Source organism: Pygocentrus nattereri, chromosome 9 (assembly GCF_015220715.1).
Source record: "Pygocentrus nattereri isolate fPygNat1 chromosome 9, fPygNat1.pri, whole genome shotgun sequence".
In the NCBI taxonomy this organism is placed as follows: Eukaryota; Metazoa; Chordata; class Actinopteri; order Characiformes; family Serrasalmidae; genus Pygocentrus; species Pygocentrus nattereri.
Genome location: NC_051219.1, coordinates 35347914 through 35363482, shown reverse-complemented (window position 1 = coordinate 35363482; position 15569 = coordinate 35347914). Strand labels below are relative to the sequence as shown.

The 15569-nt window shown below is 40.0% G+C and overlaps 1 protein-coding gene across 11 annotated transcripts in view; it reads left to right on the top strand.

Annotated features, from left to right (window-relative positions):
- The window catches only part of agrn (agrin), a 323933-nt gene that overhangs the window by 247366 nt on the left and 60998 nt on the right, over window positions 1–15569 (top strand). For all 11 annotated transcript variants that reach the window (XM_017709231.2, XM_037541557.1, XM_037541562.1 and 8 more), the window contains 4 exons: window positions 144–344; window positions 9265–9407; window positions 10817–10922; window positions 14987–15106. In XM_017709231.2, coding sequence (XP_017564720.1) covers window positions 144–344; window positions 9265–9407; window positions 10817–10922; window positions 14987–15106 — 570 coding nt within the window. The remainder of the gene's footprint in view (window positions 1–143; window positions 345–9264; window positions 9408–10816; window positions 10923–14986; window positions 15107–15569) is intronic.

The window sequence follows — 15569 nt, the reverse complement described above, 5'->3', positions numbered from 1 at the left end:
TGGTCTGTGAATGTACATATCGGTTATGCCCAGCAAGTGAACGTGCTTGATGCCCGGAGTTTGCGGTGGGGCTGCATGTGTATGTGTTTTTTTCATATACCCTGTACGTGTGTGTGTGTGTGTCTGTTTATGTGCGTTAACAGAGACCTGTGGCGGCGCTGTGTGCAGCTGGGGTGCCCGCTGTGTTCAGAATAAGTGTGAATGCCCTCGGTGTGAGGCTGAGCGCCTTAAGCCTGTGTGTGGCACGGACGGCAAAACCTATGACAACCAGTGTGAACTGCGCCAGGCCTCATGCATGAACAAGAAGAACATAGAGGTGTTCAAGCCTGGCATGTGTGATGAAGGTAGGCCACCTGTTATCCCACATATTTCCATTCAGTCATTATACGTGTTCTTTTTACCTGAGGATACCATGCAGGTATAACTGACCTGTCTTCACAAATGCATTCGTTCATAGCATTTGTGAGAATAGCATTCACAGAATCTTATTCAATCCAATGAGAAATAGTAGTTTTTTTTCTCTCAGTGTGTTGAGAGTGCGAGTGACTACTCAAGCTAACACTGTGTAGTAACACTAAACAAACGTAGTAGTCACACTACAAATAACCTTTCTTAACCCTTTAATAGGCACACAGAGAACTTCTTGTAAAAATTGGAGGTTAATTTATTTAGATATTTGAATCATGCTGAACAAAAATGTATAGATTTTTTTCCCCAAATTGGCCTTAAGATTGTTAATTATCAGCGTCTACCAGGCACTTGGCTGTCCGTTTAAAGCAGTTCTTCAGAGACACTGATAATAATGCACCAGCAGCACACTTTTACTACCATGAGAAATGAATAAAAAGAAAATAGTTGTAAAAATGTAAAAGAAATTCAATGAAACATTTTTAACATCATACACCCACCAGAGAGAAAAACTGAATAAATTGGCTGAAACTAAATAAATAAGAAAGGCCCTAGGACACAAGCTAACATGAACAAGCATGAAAACAGACACAACTCAGAGAGAGTAAGAGAAAAATAAAAACATTTAACTGCAGATTGATGTAGAGTTTGACTCTATAGCTAACCACAGCCCGGAATATATGGACATGAGGTTTATGCCAAAATAATTGTGATATCAGGTTAATAATTTGGAATATATGGAAATTAAATAAAAGGCTCATAATATTAAACAAAGACTGATCTGATCAGACACTTTTTTTGATAATTTTTTGATAGACATATTTATCTCCTACATGGACTAGCAGACTGGGAGGAGCTTGTTGCTAACAGCCAGTAAGCTGTAGATAGCCCTGTAGTGAGCTTCTCCAGTGGTGACACAAGTTTTTATAGGACTAATGGATGATGGTGATGTTAGGCTTTCAATGTGAAAAGCTGTATGCATTCATCTCCTACTGACTGTTTGAGATGAAATGACTTTCTGAGGAGGTGGTAAAGCCATGTCAGGTTCTTTTTTGAGTCATCTTCGAAATCACGTTACAAAAAACAGATGCACCCATGTTTATATATTTTATTAATATGCTCACTAATGATCACATGAAATAACACGTAAAGTTGGCAATGGATTTGTGATCATGCTGTGATTTGAATTACATGAAATATGTTTAACTATGCGGTTGGGCAGCCTGTTAACTTACAAAGGCATGGGATTGGGATCCTAAAGAGTGGCAACAACTTAGCAAGGCGTGAGAACATTGTAATTGTTTTGTTTCCACATCTTCCGTAATTCACAGCCACAACTTTAACAAGCCGTGATTTAGGATCCTGTTCTCACAGCTCAGTAGATGATGGCCATTAATTTTTATATATTACGAAGGGGAGTGACTATCAGGACTGATGAAAAAAAATTGATTCTGCATTTTTCCCGTTATTCTATGAAGCTTGTCTATCCACAGAACAGAGCATGTTTGTGGGTGGAGTCAGTTAATCTCAACATATGTTGAGTTTGTATGTCAGACAGTCCCTTTGGTTCATATTTTGTGTGCACTTAATGTTTTTTCTCTTGTTACTCTTGTTGCAAAATGTTATGTGTCTATTTTGCCTGCTACACCACCTCTGTGCCAGATGCTAATAGCATGGGACAGATGCTTTAGGTGACCCTAATGTCTGGAGAAAGAGGCAGACAAATCGACAGATGCAGTCAAAGCATGAGACAGCCCCAAGGCCAAAATCCCTATTATTGTTGACTCTCTCAGTGGCTCCTATGGTTTTGTTACCGAAAGCTGTCTGAATGAGCGACTGGGCTTTAACACTGGGCTTCTTGCAGTCAATTTAGCATCGCCTCATTAACTGCGCCGATTGACCTTTCATATATGGAGCATAAAATACTACTCGAATTTTTTGCCCAAGTAACTGCTTTTTCTGTCTCTGTCTCTTTCTTGCTCTCTGTCTGTCATCCCAAACAACCCATTGACGAGTAACAATCATCACGTTTTCTCCTCTCTTCTTTCACGCCATCTCATCACTCTTTTTGTGTTGCCCCTCGGAGGGCTGTGAAGATGTTGCTTTTAGAGTCAGGCCTATTCAATAGGATTTTCCCAGCGGCCACAGTTTTAACGTCTTTCTGCCTATGCCTTTGCTGTGGTCATATGACCCAGCTGCGGCTAAGACACTGTTCTAGCTGCAGGCTTTAAGCCTTTGTGCAGGAACAATAGTGATGGGTTAGTGTGATGAGAAAGAAGAGGCTACTTTATCTAGTGGGGCCAGTATTCAGTGTTGACCTATAGCTCTTTTACATTCTGCTGTGTTTATCTGATGCTCTTCTGATTATTTACTTCAGGGCTTGCAGAAGTCCTCTGCAAAAATATGGTGTCAAAGGTGGAAAATATGTTCTTACCAGACCAACAGGGCTGGCAACTCAAAAACGATTTATTCATTTATTCAGAGCGGGCTTTAAAGTCCGTGTTCATTAGTTACTGGAAAGAAATGGGAGTGTTTTCTCACTCTTTTATTTTGCGGTAATGAAAAATGACAGTGTTCCCAGCGTTTGGCCGCACTGGGAAATTTATCACCTGTTTAATTTCACACTCCGCTAGGCTTAAGCTCAGCCTCTTTGTAGACACTGACAAAGTGGCGGACGAGAGCGGTGCATCACCTGGGAGCTGCCGCCCCCTTTTAATTGAATACACGTTTGCTAAATAGGATTATACGTTGCAAATATCGAGATGATACACCCGAGTAGGGCATAGCATCAGTGAGTAAGCCATAGGGCTACTGATTGGAGACTGCATCCATAAATCATCAAACCAGGTTGAGTTGGTAAAGGGATAACCTCACCAAAATTAATCATTTAACCATCACTGCATCTGTTCTGAACATCTGTTATACCTGCCTCAAACAGTGCTGCCACAATAGTGCCTACAGTGAGATTTTCCAGTTTAAAGACCAGAAAGAATCTTTTAATGACATATCCTGACAGTGGGAGTTATTTTGTGGTGGATTTTTGAGTGTTATTGCTAGGAAGCTGAATATCACATCATGTCGGGTAACTGTGGTAACTGGCTTCAAATCATTATTACTATGGAGGGAATGGATTACTCAGTTGACAGAAATGCCATATAAGATAATAAGCTCAACAGGCTAAAAGCTAAAATTAGCTAATTTACCTCACTTTGGCTTCTTTTCTCTGCTGAAAGAGAAAACTGCTGTTTTCTTTAGATTTTGTTTGACAGCCGTCATGAGAGTTGCACTAATGCTAGCTGGGTTGTATTTATTTCTCAAAAACTAGAGGGCACCCCCAGGCATTTCCAAAATGAATGGGTTAATATAGAGCATTTGAGCAAAATCATAATTTATAAATACCACAATTTTAAGATACAGGAAAGCATTCATATCCTGAACACAAAACAGCATAAAACATTTGACCACTGCTGTTATATTTTTAAATGCTTTATAAATTTAAACTATAAGTTACAGAAGTTTAAAATGGCACCTCATGTTCGTCCATGATGTCAACCAGCACAAGCAGCCAATGAGCTGCTCCACTCACCAACCAGTCAGCACTCAGTAGCAGTAATGCTAGCACTGTACTGCCTACAACCCGTTTGCTGTAGAAAAAAGGAAAGATATAGGTGAGTTTCCTTTGTGTTTTTAGCAAAATACGTTCTCCTGCATTCTAAAATTAAAGTTATGGGCAAATTATTAGAAACTATTTTAATTTTTAGTTTTTATATGTTTAGCTCTATTCACCCCCATTCATTGAGGATTCTGCTGCCTTCTGCTGCATGCGCAGTCATGTTTTTGATATAACAGGGGAAATAGAAAGTGGCCAGGCTCCCCTTAAACTGGCTCTGGATCTGTGGCTAGGCTTGCAGTTAAGATTGGTTGACACCAGAGGTATTCCAAATAAATATGAGCTGTATTTGTGTAATGCATGCTGGATATTATAGTGAGAGAACACTTGTCAAGTAAAATATGAAAACAGTGTAAAATGTTGAATTCTGTCAAATAGCATATTAAACAGAATAGCATATAATAAATAGCATATGGTCAGAATGCTCCTTTAAGTAGTCTCAACTAGACTTACATGTTTTGTGTTTTTGTTTTAGACTTTAGACTTAGATATGTTCTTTTGTTTATAAAGTATAATACAAACAGAATTTATGCTTCTACTAGCGTTTTTTTTTTTTTTTAGCTGTGCTACATACTTTTTTCCATTCATTGGTCCATTATAGATAGCGTTAGCCTCGTAGCTCTGGTGCTCAAATCAAACTCGTCTTGGCTGATTAGAACTAGGGTGAAAATAGCATACATTGGCTAAACTGTCGGGTTAAGTGCTCTGTTTCTGTGGTCCACCGGTCGGCATGATGCTCTATCACTCTTTACGTTGGCGGGGTTTATTTGCTCTAACGTGCTGTCCGGCCCTTCAGTTCCTCAGCTTGACAAATTACAAACAAACAATAGGTAAACAAACTCCTAGTGTATCAGCTTTGTGCATGTGACACATAGGTGTCAGCCACATGTGATTAATGTGCATGTTGACTTCTCCAAAGAGCGAGCGAGCAAGAGGAAGAGAGGGAGAGAGAGAGTGCCTGTATGTGATTGCAAAGGTTTACTGTGCATTTACCGAAGGATTAATTCAGTGCCATGTTACTGATAGTAAAGCTTTTCTTTCCTCCACTGAGCTGGCGCTCACATCCGAAGGTCAGCGCGCTCTCCTCTGACGTTCTTCTGTCCTCTCGTTCTCTTTCATTCCTCCTTCCCCACCCTCCGTCTGCCTGTCTCTTACACAAAAAAATTCATTATACTTATATTGTGCTGTATGTCTTCTTTGTCTGAACTTCTTTCTCTTGTTCTATGTTTATCCTCTGTGCTTCTTGTTCTTCTCCTGCCTGCCTTTTTTATTCATTTAGTTCTTCATCTTAATGGAAATCCCTTGGCTAAATGGACCCTCGTTAAGACATGATTGAGTAAAAGCGAAAAGGAAGGGCTTTGAGAATAGCTGATGCAGACGTCTTTGCCGGATTTGCTAATTGAAAGGTTCGTCTGCGGTGCGGGTGGCAGTGGCATCAAAGTACAGAAACTAATTAGCAACCTCCTCACCACCGCCCTCCCCCTCTCAGACTTCATTTTTTTATTTATGCAGTTCATATGCTGTATTTTTTATTCTCAGTGCGTGAGTAGAATATGACTGTGAATGCATCCTCCTCCTGCTTAGCTTGCATAAAAGGCCTTAGGTGCCCCGAAGAGCTTTACACATACAAATGCTTACTGCAGTCACTGTTCTAAGCAAGGAAGGCCCTGGTTTAAAAAAAAATACTGTAATACTGTGTGCTTAGAATCTCTGATGGCCCCTTTACAGTCCAGTCCTGCTGGACAACACATGCGCACTCCTAATGAGAGCCAAGCTGCAGGAGTGGGCTCCTACAGAGAGATCCGCTGTCGATGTATTTGAACCATTAGTGATCTCTGGGCTTGCCGATGGACGAACACTTCAAAAAGTCGGTTTTCGTTTATCAGTAAGGCTGAGCGATATGGCTCCAAAAGTTTGCAGACACCTAATGGGCCAAGACACTACAGCCAATAGCAAGGCCTTCATGAATTGAAGGTGTTAGGTGAGGGTAAACGCTAATCTCCGCCACACTTTGGCCCGGAAGGTCCCCAGTTTGACATACCTGCTCTGGATGACATAACATTGCAGTGTTGGTTTGATTGCATTGCAGCTCATTTTAAAGGTATTGGATGGAGCTCCATCACTCCAGAGAGCAGAGTACCTTTGGTGGATGTGTAGTATATTTTCACTTTTCTTTATATATATATATATATATATATATATATATATCCATCCATCCATCCATCCATTTTCTAAGCCGCTTCTCCGTCAGGGTCGCGGGGGGGTGCTGGAGCCTATCCCAGCAGTCTTCGGGCGAAAGGCAGGATACACCCTGGACAGGTCGCCAGTCCATCGCAGTATATATATATATATATATATATATATATATATATATATACATATATATATAAAATAAGCTAAACTGGGCTGAAATTGAGTCTAATAAACTATGCAGTTTATACAGTTACTATACCATGGTTGTTGTTTACAGGCTCTCTATAACTAAATAATTTTAGGTCTGTCCTATGACAGACACATTTGTTCACTGTTCTAAAAACACCCATAACACCGTAATTTGTCGTCATACGCACTATGAATAGTATAATGTCATATTCCCTACCTCTCTGTATCAGTACAGTGAAAAATAAGCTACAGTATCAGCTCACTACATTAGGCACATGCTGTCATCAATCATGCTTTGGAGCTGAAGCGTAGTGCGTAAAGAGAGAATTATTTGCACAGTGTATCTTATTTGAGCAGATCTCCAGAGTTGAGTGCCGTCATTGATTCCAGTCTGAGGCTAATGAACTGAATGCCCTTCCAACGTATGGATCCAGTGGGACTATGACAATGTGTAGTTTTGATGAGCAGTGCTAGGCAGGTTTGAATGCAGCTGCTGCTGCACTCTTCGCCTGGTGCTGCACCCTGACCCACGCCATAATCTGCTTAAGGAGAAGCTTTATGCTAAGTGGCAGTTCCACCGGCATGCTATTGATTTTCCCATCAGGCCGAGCAAGCTTGCCTCACCCAGGCTTGTCTTCGCAGAGCTGAGAGTGTTTAGAGCAAGCTGCAGAATAACGGGGGCTGGATCGTACACGGCAGCAACCTTCTACATCTTGTTTAACTCATTATGCTGGCAGATGTTTGGTGCTTGCTGATGAATCTTGGTGTGTTAGCATAGCCAGGGATTTGAGGTTAAATGTGAACCCTTAGGAGCTGCAGTTTTCCTCAGCAATTATTAAAGCATGTTGTAATTTGATATGAATTATTTCTCACTTATAAGCTCATTTAGTTATATTTAATTACACTTCAAATGTAATTAATTAAATAATTACAGCCTATTCCTGCCAGGTGGAGCAGAAAAAGTCTCACGCTTATGTTTTTTTATTTCTCCTCTGCTTTTGACAAACTTTTTCCTCAAAAGTTTGTTATACAATTTTAAAAGGGTTTTTTTTTTTTTCAGAATAACAAGTTGGTATTTCAAGAAACAAAGTAAAGTTTATGAGGAAATCACAAATTATTTTGATGTAGTAAGTCAAACTTTCAATATATAAGTAAGTCAAAGCAAGTCAATATTTCAATATAGTAAGTCAAAATACCAAGAAACTGGTAATTATTTCAGCATACTGAGTCAACATTTCAAGAAATTAAGTAATTATTTTTAGAAAGTAAATCAGTATTTTGAAAAGAGTTGTTATGTCATTACATTTGGCTAAAGTTGTAAGAGAAAGAGTTATTTTAACATTGTACTTCAATATTTTGATCAATATAAGTAACTGTTTTAAGATTCTTATGCAGTAATTGTTTAAAATTTTAAAGAAAAATTTTGAGAACCTAAGTCATTCCGACATACTGCTACCGGAAATAGCAATAATAGGAAAATAATAGGAGTAATTTTATTTTCCTCCTCTAACTGCCAGAAATATATTTCCATAAGTGACAGAAGAAGAAAAAGCATCCTTTACATTTTCTCCATCATTTTGTCTTTTTTTATGTTGGAAAAAAACAGAATAACAGCAGAGGAGACTTGAGGTGCTCACTGTTGGTACAGAGTGTGAAATGTATAGAAATGTAATTCACTACACTTTCCTAACTGTACACTTACATAATTACATTTAAACAGTGAAGCAAAACAACAGTAAGATCTCTCCATTACTAGAAACTAGCCTCCAGCTCTGTGTTTAACCTGATGCCTGTAGATTCGTCTCCAGAGTCACATATTATTAGTTAGGAGGTATTAAGTATGGAAGCTCAAAGAGACACCTCTCTGAGGAGATCTTCTCCACAGCTGTCACTGGCCATAACATTAATGCTCGCTGATAGAGTGGATGGTGTAATATCTCCAGTGAGTCTACTCACTTGACTAATGAGCAGTCATTTTCAATAAATAAGAGAGAGAAAAAGAAGACTTTAGCTTTATGAGACGGCTCCAATCTGTTTCATTTGGAGAGCACTCATGGGACATCTTAGCGTTTCTTTATCATAATGCTCAAGTTTTATGGAGAGGAAGAATCTAGGTTTGCCCTTCATGATTTTACACTTTCCTGCATAGAGAATCTTCTTCTCTTAGCTCACGTTGATGCTAATTACCGCAAAGGAATACAGACCCCCTATCAGGATATTAAAGCTGTGACACCTTCCCCTTGATTTTCAGCCATAGAGGAGTGAGTGCTAATATTTCCCAATTTTTCTGCCCGTCTCCTGCTTTAATTGAAATGTAAAGAAGCTTCACTGGTGGCACAGCGATGTAGCTGTTAATTTATTTTGTCAATCGTTGGTCCTCTCCATGGTTGGTCATTATCTCATGCTTCCAGCAGTGCCTTTGGTTCAATCTCCACTCCAACGTGAAGCAATTTTCAAAATCCACCGCTCGGCATGTGTCGACGGTAGAAACACTTCACCAGCCAGCGCCTATTAATTCTTGGCAGCCATAGATAAAAAAAGATGGTTAAAAGTATCCCAGAATATTTAACTTTATTAGTAGACAATGTGCTGCATTAAGATATGCAAATGTGTCTATGTTTGTGTGGTCCCTTGTGTCCATGTGTCTCTTCCTGTCTTTACTCTTCTTTCTTCGTAGGACTTCTGAGATACTTAGTTACAGGCAGATCTGAGCTCATTTCTTTCTGTCTTCAGTTTTGGTTGTGGACTCTTTGTAGCTGTGTGTGGTGGTAGTGTGTTTGATGGAGGTGTCCATGTTTCTGCAGAGTGTGGTTCTGGAGGCTCGGGATCCGGAGTGGAGTCGTGCGAAGAGCAACGCTGTAAGAAGTACGGAGGATTATGGGACGAGGACACAGAGGATGAACGCTGTGTGTGTGACTTCACCTGCCCGAACGTATCTCGCTCCCAGGTCAAACACACACACACACACACACACACACACACAAAAATGACCTCTGTTAAGCCTTAAATGAGCATTTCACCAATCAAGAAGTTAGGGCCTAAACTTATAACTAAGATGTTAACACTGATATAGTACTTCTAACTGAGATGTTAATAACTTTTTAAAAGAGAGCAACAATAACATAAAACTACATTTTACTGTATTTTGCTTATTTATTTGTTCATTTCTTGACCAATATAGAGAGATCCAAAGCAGAGTTGGGCCACTCTCTGAGTGCAGTTTGTCTTGTTTATGTATTATCAGTTTTTTTTTTTTTATCTAAAAGAAAGTTTATCAACCAGTAATAAGGCAACTTAAAATTACTCAAACATTAATGTCTCCTGCTTTTATGTAGTTTAATATTTTATACCTTCTATTAGATGATCTGGATGTCTTTTTGAAGTCTGTTAGGCAGATTGCCTGAGTTTGCACAGCTGTTGCTCAGCCAGATTTGGATGTTCTCTTTTGAAAGTCCAGAGTGTGACAGGTTTTAAAATTTTTTTTATGTTTGTACTTTTCAAGACTTCAGCATATTTTTTAGTCTTGATTTGCAGTATATCCTTTCAGTATATCTGTAGTCGTTCTCACAGACATTTACCAAGTTACCAAGAGACAATATTTCTTTCCAATTTAATTAGACTCAATACTTGTTTTCTAGTATGAAGTTTTTGAGTAAACTGGGTAGTTAAGTGAGAGTTCAATAAGCTATTGTTCAAATGGACCCAAAGTATTGAGTGATAATAATACAGCTTTTTTTAAAAAAATAAATGATGATAGAGGCACAAGAGATACAAAGACTACTTCCAAGTAGTGTACATAGTTTTAAACAGTGGTCTTGGCTTCTTAAGGATGGGGGGCAGTTTTTTTCTATTGTTTTCAATGAGAGAGACACATTTTGCTTGCTGTCCTTTGTGCGTTAATGCTAGATCACTTTTTGAAAAGAGACATGCCAGAGCTTTTTGCTTGTACATATCAGAATGTTTGTTTAGCTAGCGCAGCTGACTGACCATTAAAGTTCTGTTGTTGCTTAGCGACAGGGAGATGCACAGGCAGAAGCAGCGTTCAAAAAACACAGCGTGAGCCTGTCCTTGCACATATAATTTTGATTTATTATCATTGTCACTAAAAATTGAATAAAAACTGATAACTCTTTGTATTTTTTTGGTTTTGTTTTTATTTTTTTGTAGATAGCAGCTTAACATCTCATGATGTATAGAAAGAAAGTTTTTGCATTACAGTTACTTTTAAAATGGGGAAGTTAAAAGCTAAAAAGTTACCATTTTGTAGAAGTTCTTATGACAGTAACTTTGTCTTCTTTTTTTCTTAAATTTGTAACATTGTGGTGAGCTTGTTTGTGCTCCATGACGGTTCTGCAGGTGTGCGGCTCAGACGGGAACAATTACACCAGTGAGTGTGAGGTAAGGAAGACCCGGTGTGAGAACATGGTGGACCTGATGATGCAGAGCCCAGGCCCCTGTGCAGGTGAGGAAGTCTGTTCCCCATCCATTCTGAAGAACTGCATACACCCCCCAACCCTCATCCTTGTTCTCTTCACTCTTCTCTCTGGAGGTTAGCATGACAGCTATTGAGACAGTGGCGCTGAATTGCAAGGCTGATGCCATAGCACTGCTACAGCAGAATGCAAGCACTGTGCTTCTGTGAGCTTCAGGAGGTCTGCGTAGTCCAGACCTGAACAGCTAGTGAAGAGAAAGAGAGAGACTGTGTGATCAGAGCCCCTTAGGCCTCAGTAGAGTTTCATTCTTGATACACACATGGATTCTCTCACTTGCACATTCTCTATCTTCCCTTTCTATCTCCTCTCTTCTCATTCTCTTTCTACCCTCTCTCTCTCTTTCTCTCGCTCTGTCTCTCTCCTTTCTTACTCTCATTCTCCCAACCCCTTCTTATCTCTTTCTCCCTATAACTCCCTCTCCTTCTTGCTGAGTTTTCTGCTCCAAAGCCTCTCAGGCCTTCCAGCCAGGCTCAGTCATGCTTCTGTAGCAGCCGTGGAAAATCAATCCTTTTTGGAGAACTTTCCACCGGTGCGAGGGGGGCTTTTGGCTGCCTCCTCCCATTGGCTGGGCTCAGATCAATGGAAATCTCATTGGGCCCGTGCAGTTGATATGCGCCAAGCGACTCCGTTTTGCCCACGTGCCGACCTCAGAGCTCCGAGAGGATGAGGAGCCTCAAGAGCATGCAGCCATGCTTCTAATTGGAATTAGGTCTCAGTGACCCCCAGACAACCTTGCTCCAATTCCCTCAGTGAAGCAGCCAGGATGGTTCCCTCTCTATAGGCATTACCTATCTATCTAAAGTTGGGCTCCACCGAGGTTAACATTTTTTTGATGGCATTGAAGCCATGAAAATCTTCATAAATGAGAGATTTTCCTTAACGTAAAGGTGTCTGTGGAACCTTGAAATGACTAGAAAACTAGGAAAACCCTCTTCAGATGGCGTATCTTGAGGGTAATCTTTTCAATTATTGAAAACCTACAATTGCTTTCAGGTGAATTTTTGGCGGTAGGTCGTTTGAAATATGTATGTAAAAATGTCATTCCTAGCTTTGTAGCATTATCAGCTATCTTCCTGAGTTACCAAAAAAAGGCAGGGCAAGTATGCGCGTGTGCCCAAGGCCTCCAGTAAATCCTGTGCTGCCCCCCAAAAAAACAGTTATACATTTCAAGAGTTCCTCACACCTTAAATATACATCACTGTGGTTTGGCCAGAATGTCCCCTTAATGGTGGCCACATTTATTGGTTAAACAATATTGTCCTTACTTTTATTATGAATCTAACAGAATGTGAAATGGCTGAATATCTCACACTTTCCCACTTTGTAGATTTTATGGAGATTAAACAAGATAGATTGATTGTAACTGTATTCAGCACAATAGAGTGCAATACAGTCTGTTAACAGCAGACCACATGCACAGTCTATCATACATACAAAATACAGTCCATATGTAACGCGGAACAAGGAGGCGGACGCATATGCTGAGATAAGTGACTTTTATTGAGGGCAAATCCAGGGTCTAAGTCATGACAGTCCAGGTTCAAAAAGCCAACGCAGAGAGATTGGGGTTCAGACATGACGAAAGAAACACTGAATCAAACAACACCAACAAATATTCAGAACATCTAACATCAAACAAAGACCAACAAGAAACTCAGGAAAACACAAGACTTAAATACAAACAGGGATAAAAAGGGATAACCGGATGCAGGTGGAAAAAACAGGTGAAACGAATCAGGGGTGGAGTCAAGAAAACAAGGGGCAGGATTGAACCAAAACAAACGCACATGGAATATCAAAAGGTAAACCAAAAGCACATGAAGAGTGGGAGGAGCCAAGCGTGACACCATAACAACACATACATATTTGAGCACAAGAGGAAGCATATAATCACAAATAACATCAGGGATGACTCAGTCGCAGGCACCAGCCAGAGCAAATGCCATAGATCTCCACATCTGTGATGTTATTGGTGATAACACAAAACCTTGGTCAGACAATACAGCAGCTCTGCAAAAAAGAAAGAAGATATCTTTTTGTTCACAGCCCATCTTATTTTTGTTCTGTTGTAGCAGCTACCAACTGAAAGACTTCTTTAAGGAAATCTACACATTTGGAATTTGATGTAGTTCTGATATCAGTCTTCTTCAGAGTCTGACCAAATAGGCTGCAGGCTGCATTGTAGAAATGATCTACTGTTTGCAAATGTACTTTTGTATGTGCTACAGTAGAAACATAGTAACAGTTAGCAACACCATAAAACAAGATGCTTATAATTATGCTGCTATTATGGAAAAAATCACAAATAACAGCGCAGATTGGATGCCTATCAACCAATCGTCTGAGCCAGCTTTTGTATAAATTACAGTTTACAATATGGGAGTGTTCTGTAAAAAAATACATAATATGAATTAATTTATCGATTCATGCAAAAGCCAGAAATATCTATTATCTAAACATAATAATGACTTCATAGGGAAAATTCACATGCTACCCAACTCTAACTGAATACTTTAAACTCACAAAGAATATGCTCCCCAGACTGCAATAACCATAGCCAATAGGCAAGATGGAAGTACAATGTCTGTCCATTTTCTTTGGCTGTTGATGCCATCCATTCAAATTGAAGCCACTGAACAGTAAAAACTACTGTATTACATCCAAATGCTAGTCAAAGAAACCAATCAAATATGTCTGACATACTCAGCTCTGTCCTAAAATTAGATGAGGAGTCTGTGCCCCTCATTTTGATGCCAACCATCAACTCCAGCTACCCCATAATCTGCAAACTAGGGTCAGCACATTTCACATTGTGGCTGTAATTGAGGTGGAACTCCTGTAATGTACCCCGAATTTGATTCTAAAACTCTGAATCTGTAAAAATAAAGGGTTCTTTGAAATCCCAGTGCTATAAAGATGCAAAGATTCAACACCATTTTTTCATCAGTCTGGAACTATTTAAAAACCTTTATTTTTAAGAGTGTGCATATCAGTAATAGCGTGTGCATTCTCTTCTGAGGCTCTAATCTTGCATCTCCATAAGATCCATAAAATCTATAGATCCAAACCTATCCCATGTCCTGAATGGCATCACGTCATGGCAGAAAGGATTGCAGTGCAGGAGAGATTAACTTGGGGGAAGGAGGCGGTGAAAAAAAAGCGTTACGGTGACAGGAGAAAGAAAGTATGAAATTAAACGTTCCTGTGTCATAATAGGGCCAGTGCAGCACGGAGAGATTTAATGAAGTGTGGCCAAAGCCCATCTCTTGCGCTGCAAAAGTTCAGCGAAAAGGCCCAGCGACTCATCACCATTAGAGCCCCGGCGCCACACTCTCACCAGCAACAGTGTGATTTATAACCCAGCGGCCGCTGATCCAAACGCCACACCGCAAACACGGCGAGAAAGAACGATCTGCTTTCCCCTCTCAATTGCCTGCACCCATTCAGAGAGAGAGCGAGAGAGTGAGAGAGCGAGAGAGTGAGTTAGACAAAGAGCCCATCTGGCATCCACTAAACTTCAGTTAAATGTGTCTGCTAGTTAAGGCTGCCACAGGCCGGAAGACTGCATTTAGTCAGCTTATTGTTATAACAGATTGTTTGTGCATGCAGATCCTCCTGCAAACATGCAACTGCACCACAAATCCTAGCTCGACATTGCTGCCGCTATCTCAGACAGGAATAAATAGAGAGAACAGGCCCCCCAGGATGTGTCAAATGTCAGCCACCACACATTCACTGAGCTGCCCATTGTTTATTTTCATGCCTAGTAATAGCATCATTTTTCCCTGATTTTTGCATTGTTGTCTGAAACTGTAAATAGAATTGTTATCTCGCAGCCAAGCTCTCCCACCTCTGCTCCTCGAGCAATTCGTATTGTGTTGCGCTAAATTGCATTTTTGCTCTACATTGCTTGGTCTAATTTGTCTTAAAAGAATGCCACAAATCTTTCAACATGCTCTTATTTGTCTGTTTCGCTCGCTCTCTCTCCCCCACACCTCTCTTATCTCTTTCATCCCCCCCCCCAAACACACAGATACTACAACTGTCAATCCTTCCCCTGAGCCAATCAACCTGCACTGCAGTGAGACTGTGTATGGATGCTGTAAAGACAACAAGACCGCTGCCCTCGGTGTGGAATTGGCAGGATGTCCTAGTAAGTACAACTCTGTACTGTGTCCTCGAATGACACCCTGATCTTTTAGTTGTGCTGTTGGTGGACCTGCGGCACAATAAATGCTGTTACCCATGTTTTCCTGTTACATTTATTCTGAATTCAGATATTATATTTAGTCTTGTAGTTGAGATGTAAACAAAGCCATTGAGAATGGTTTAAAGTGAGATGCGCAGCACTAGAGAAACAAGTGAAAATTCTTCATAATGGTGGTGATTGGAACAAGGGATCAACAACATAAACTATAGCAATTTGTATGTATAATTTGGATAATTGTAGCTTAAGTTCCAAGTTCTAAAAAAATACATTTTCTTTAGCTGCTATTCTGCCTTACAACACTCTGCATATTCCTCTCAGCTACAAATGGATTTAAAAAATATACTTTAAGCCAACACGTTATGCGAAAACTGTATGAAAACAATGTCTCAGGCATCAGGCAGCATAT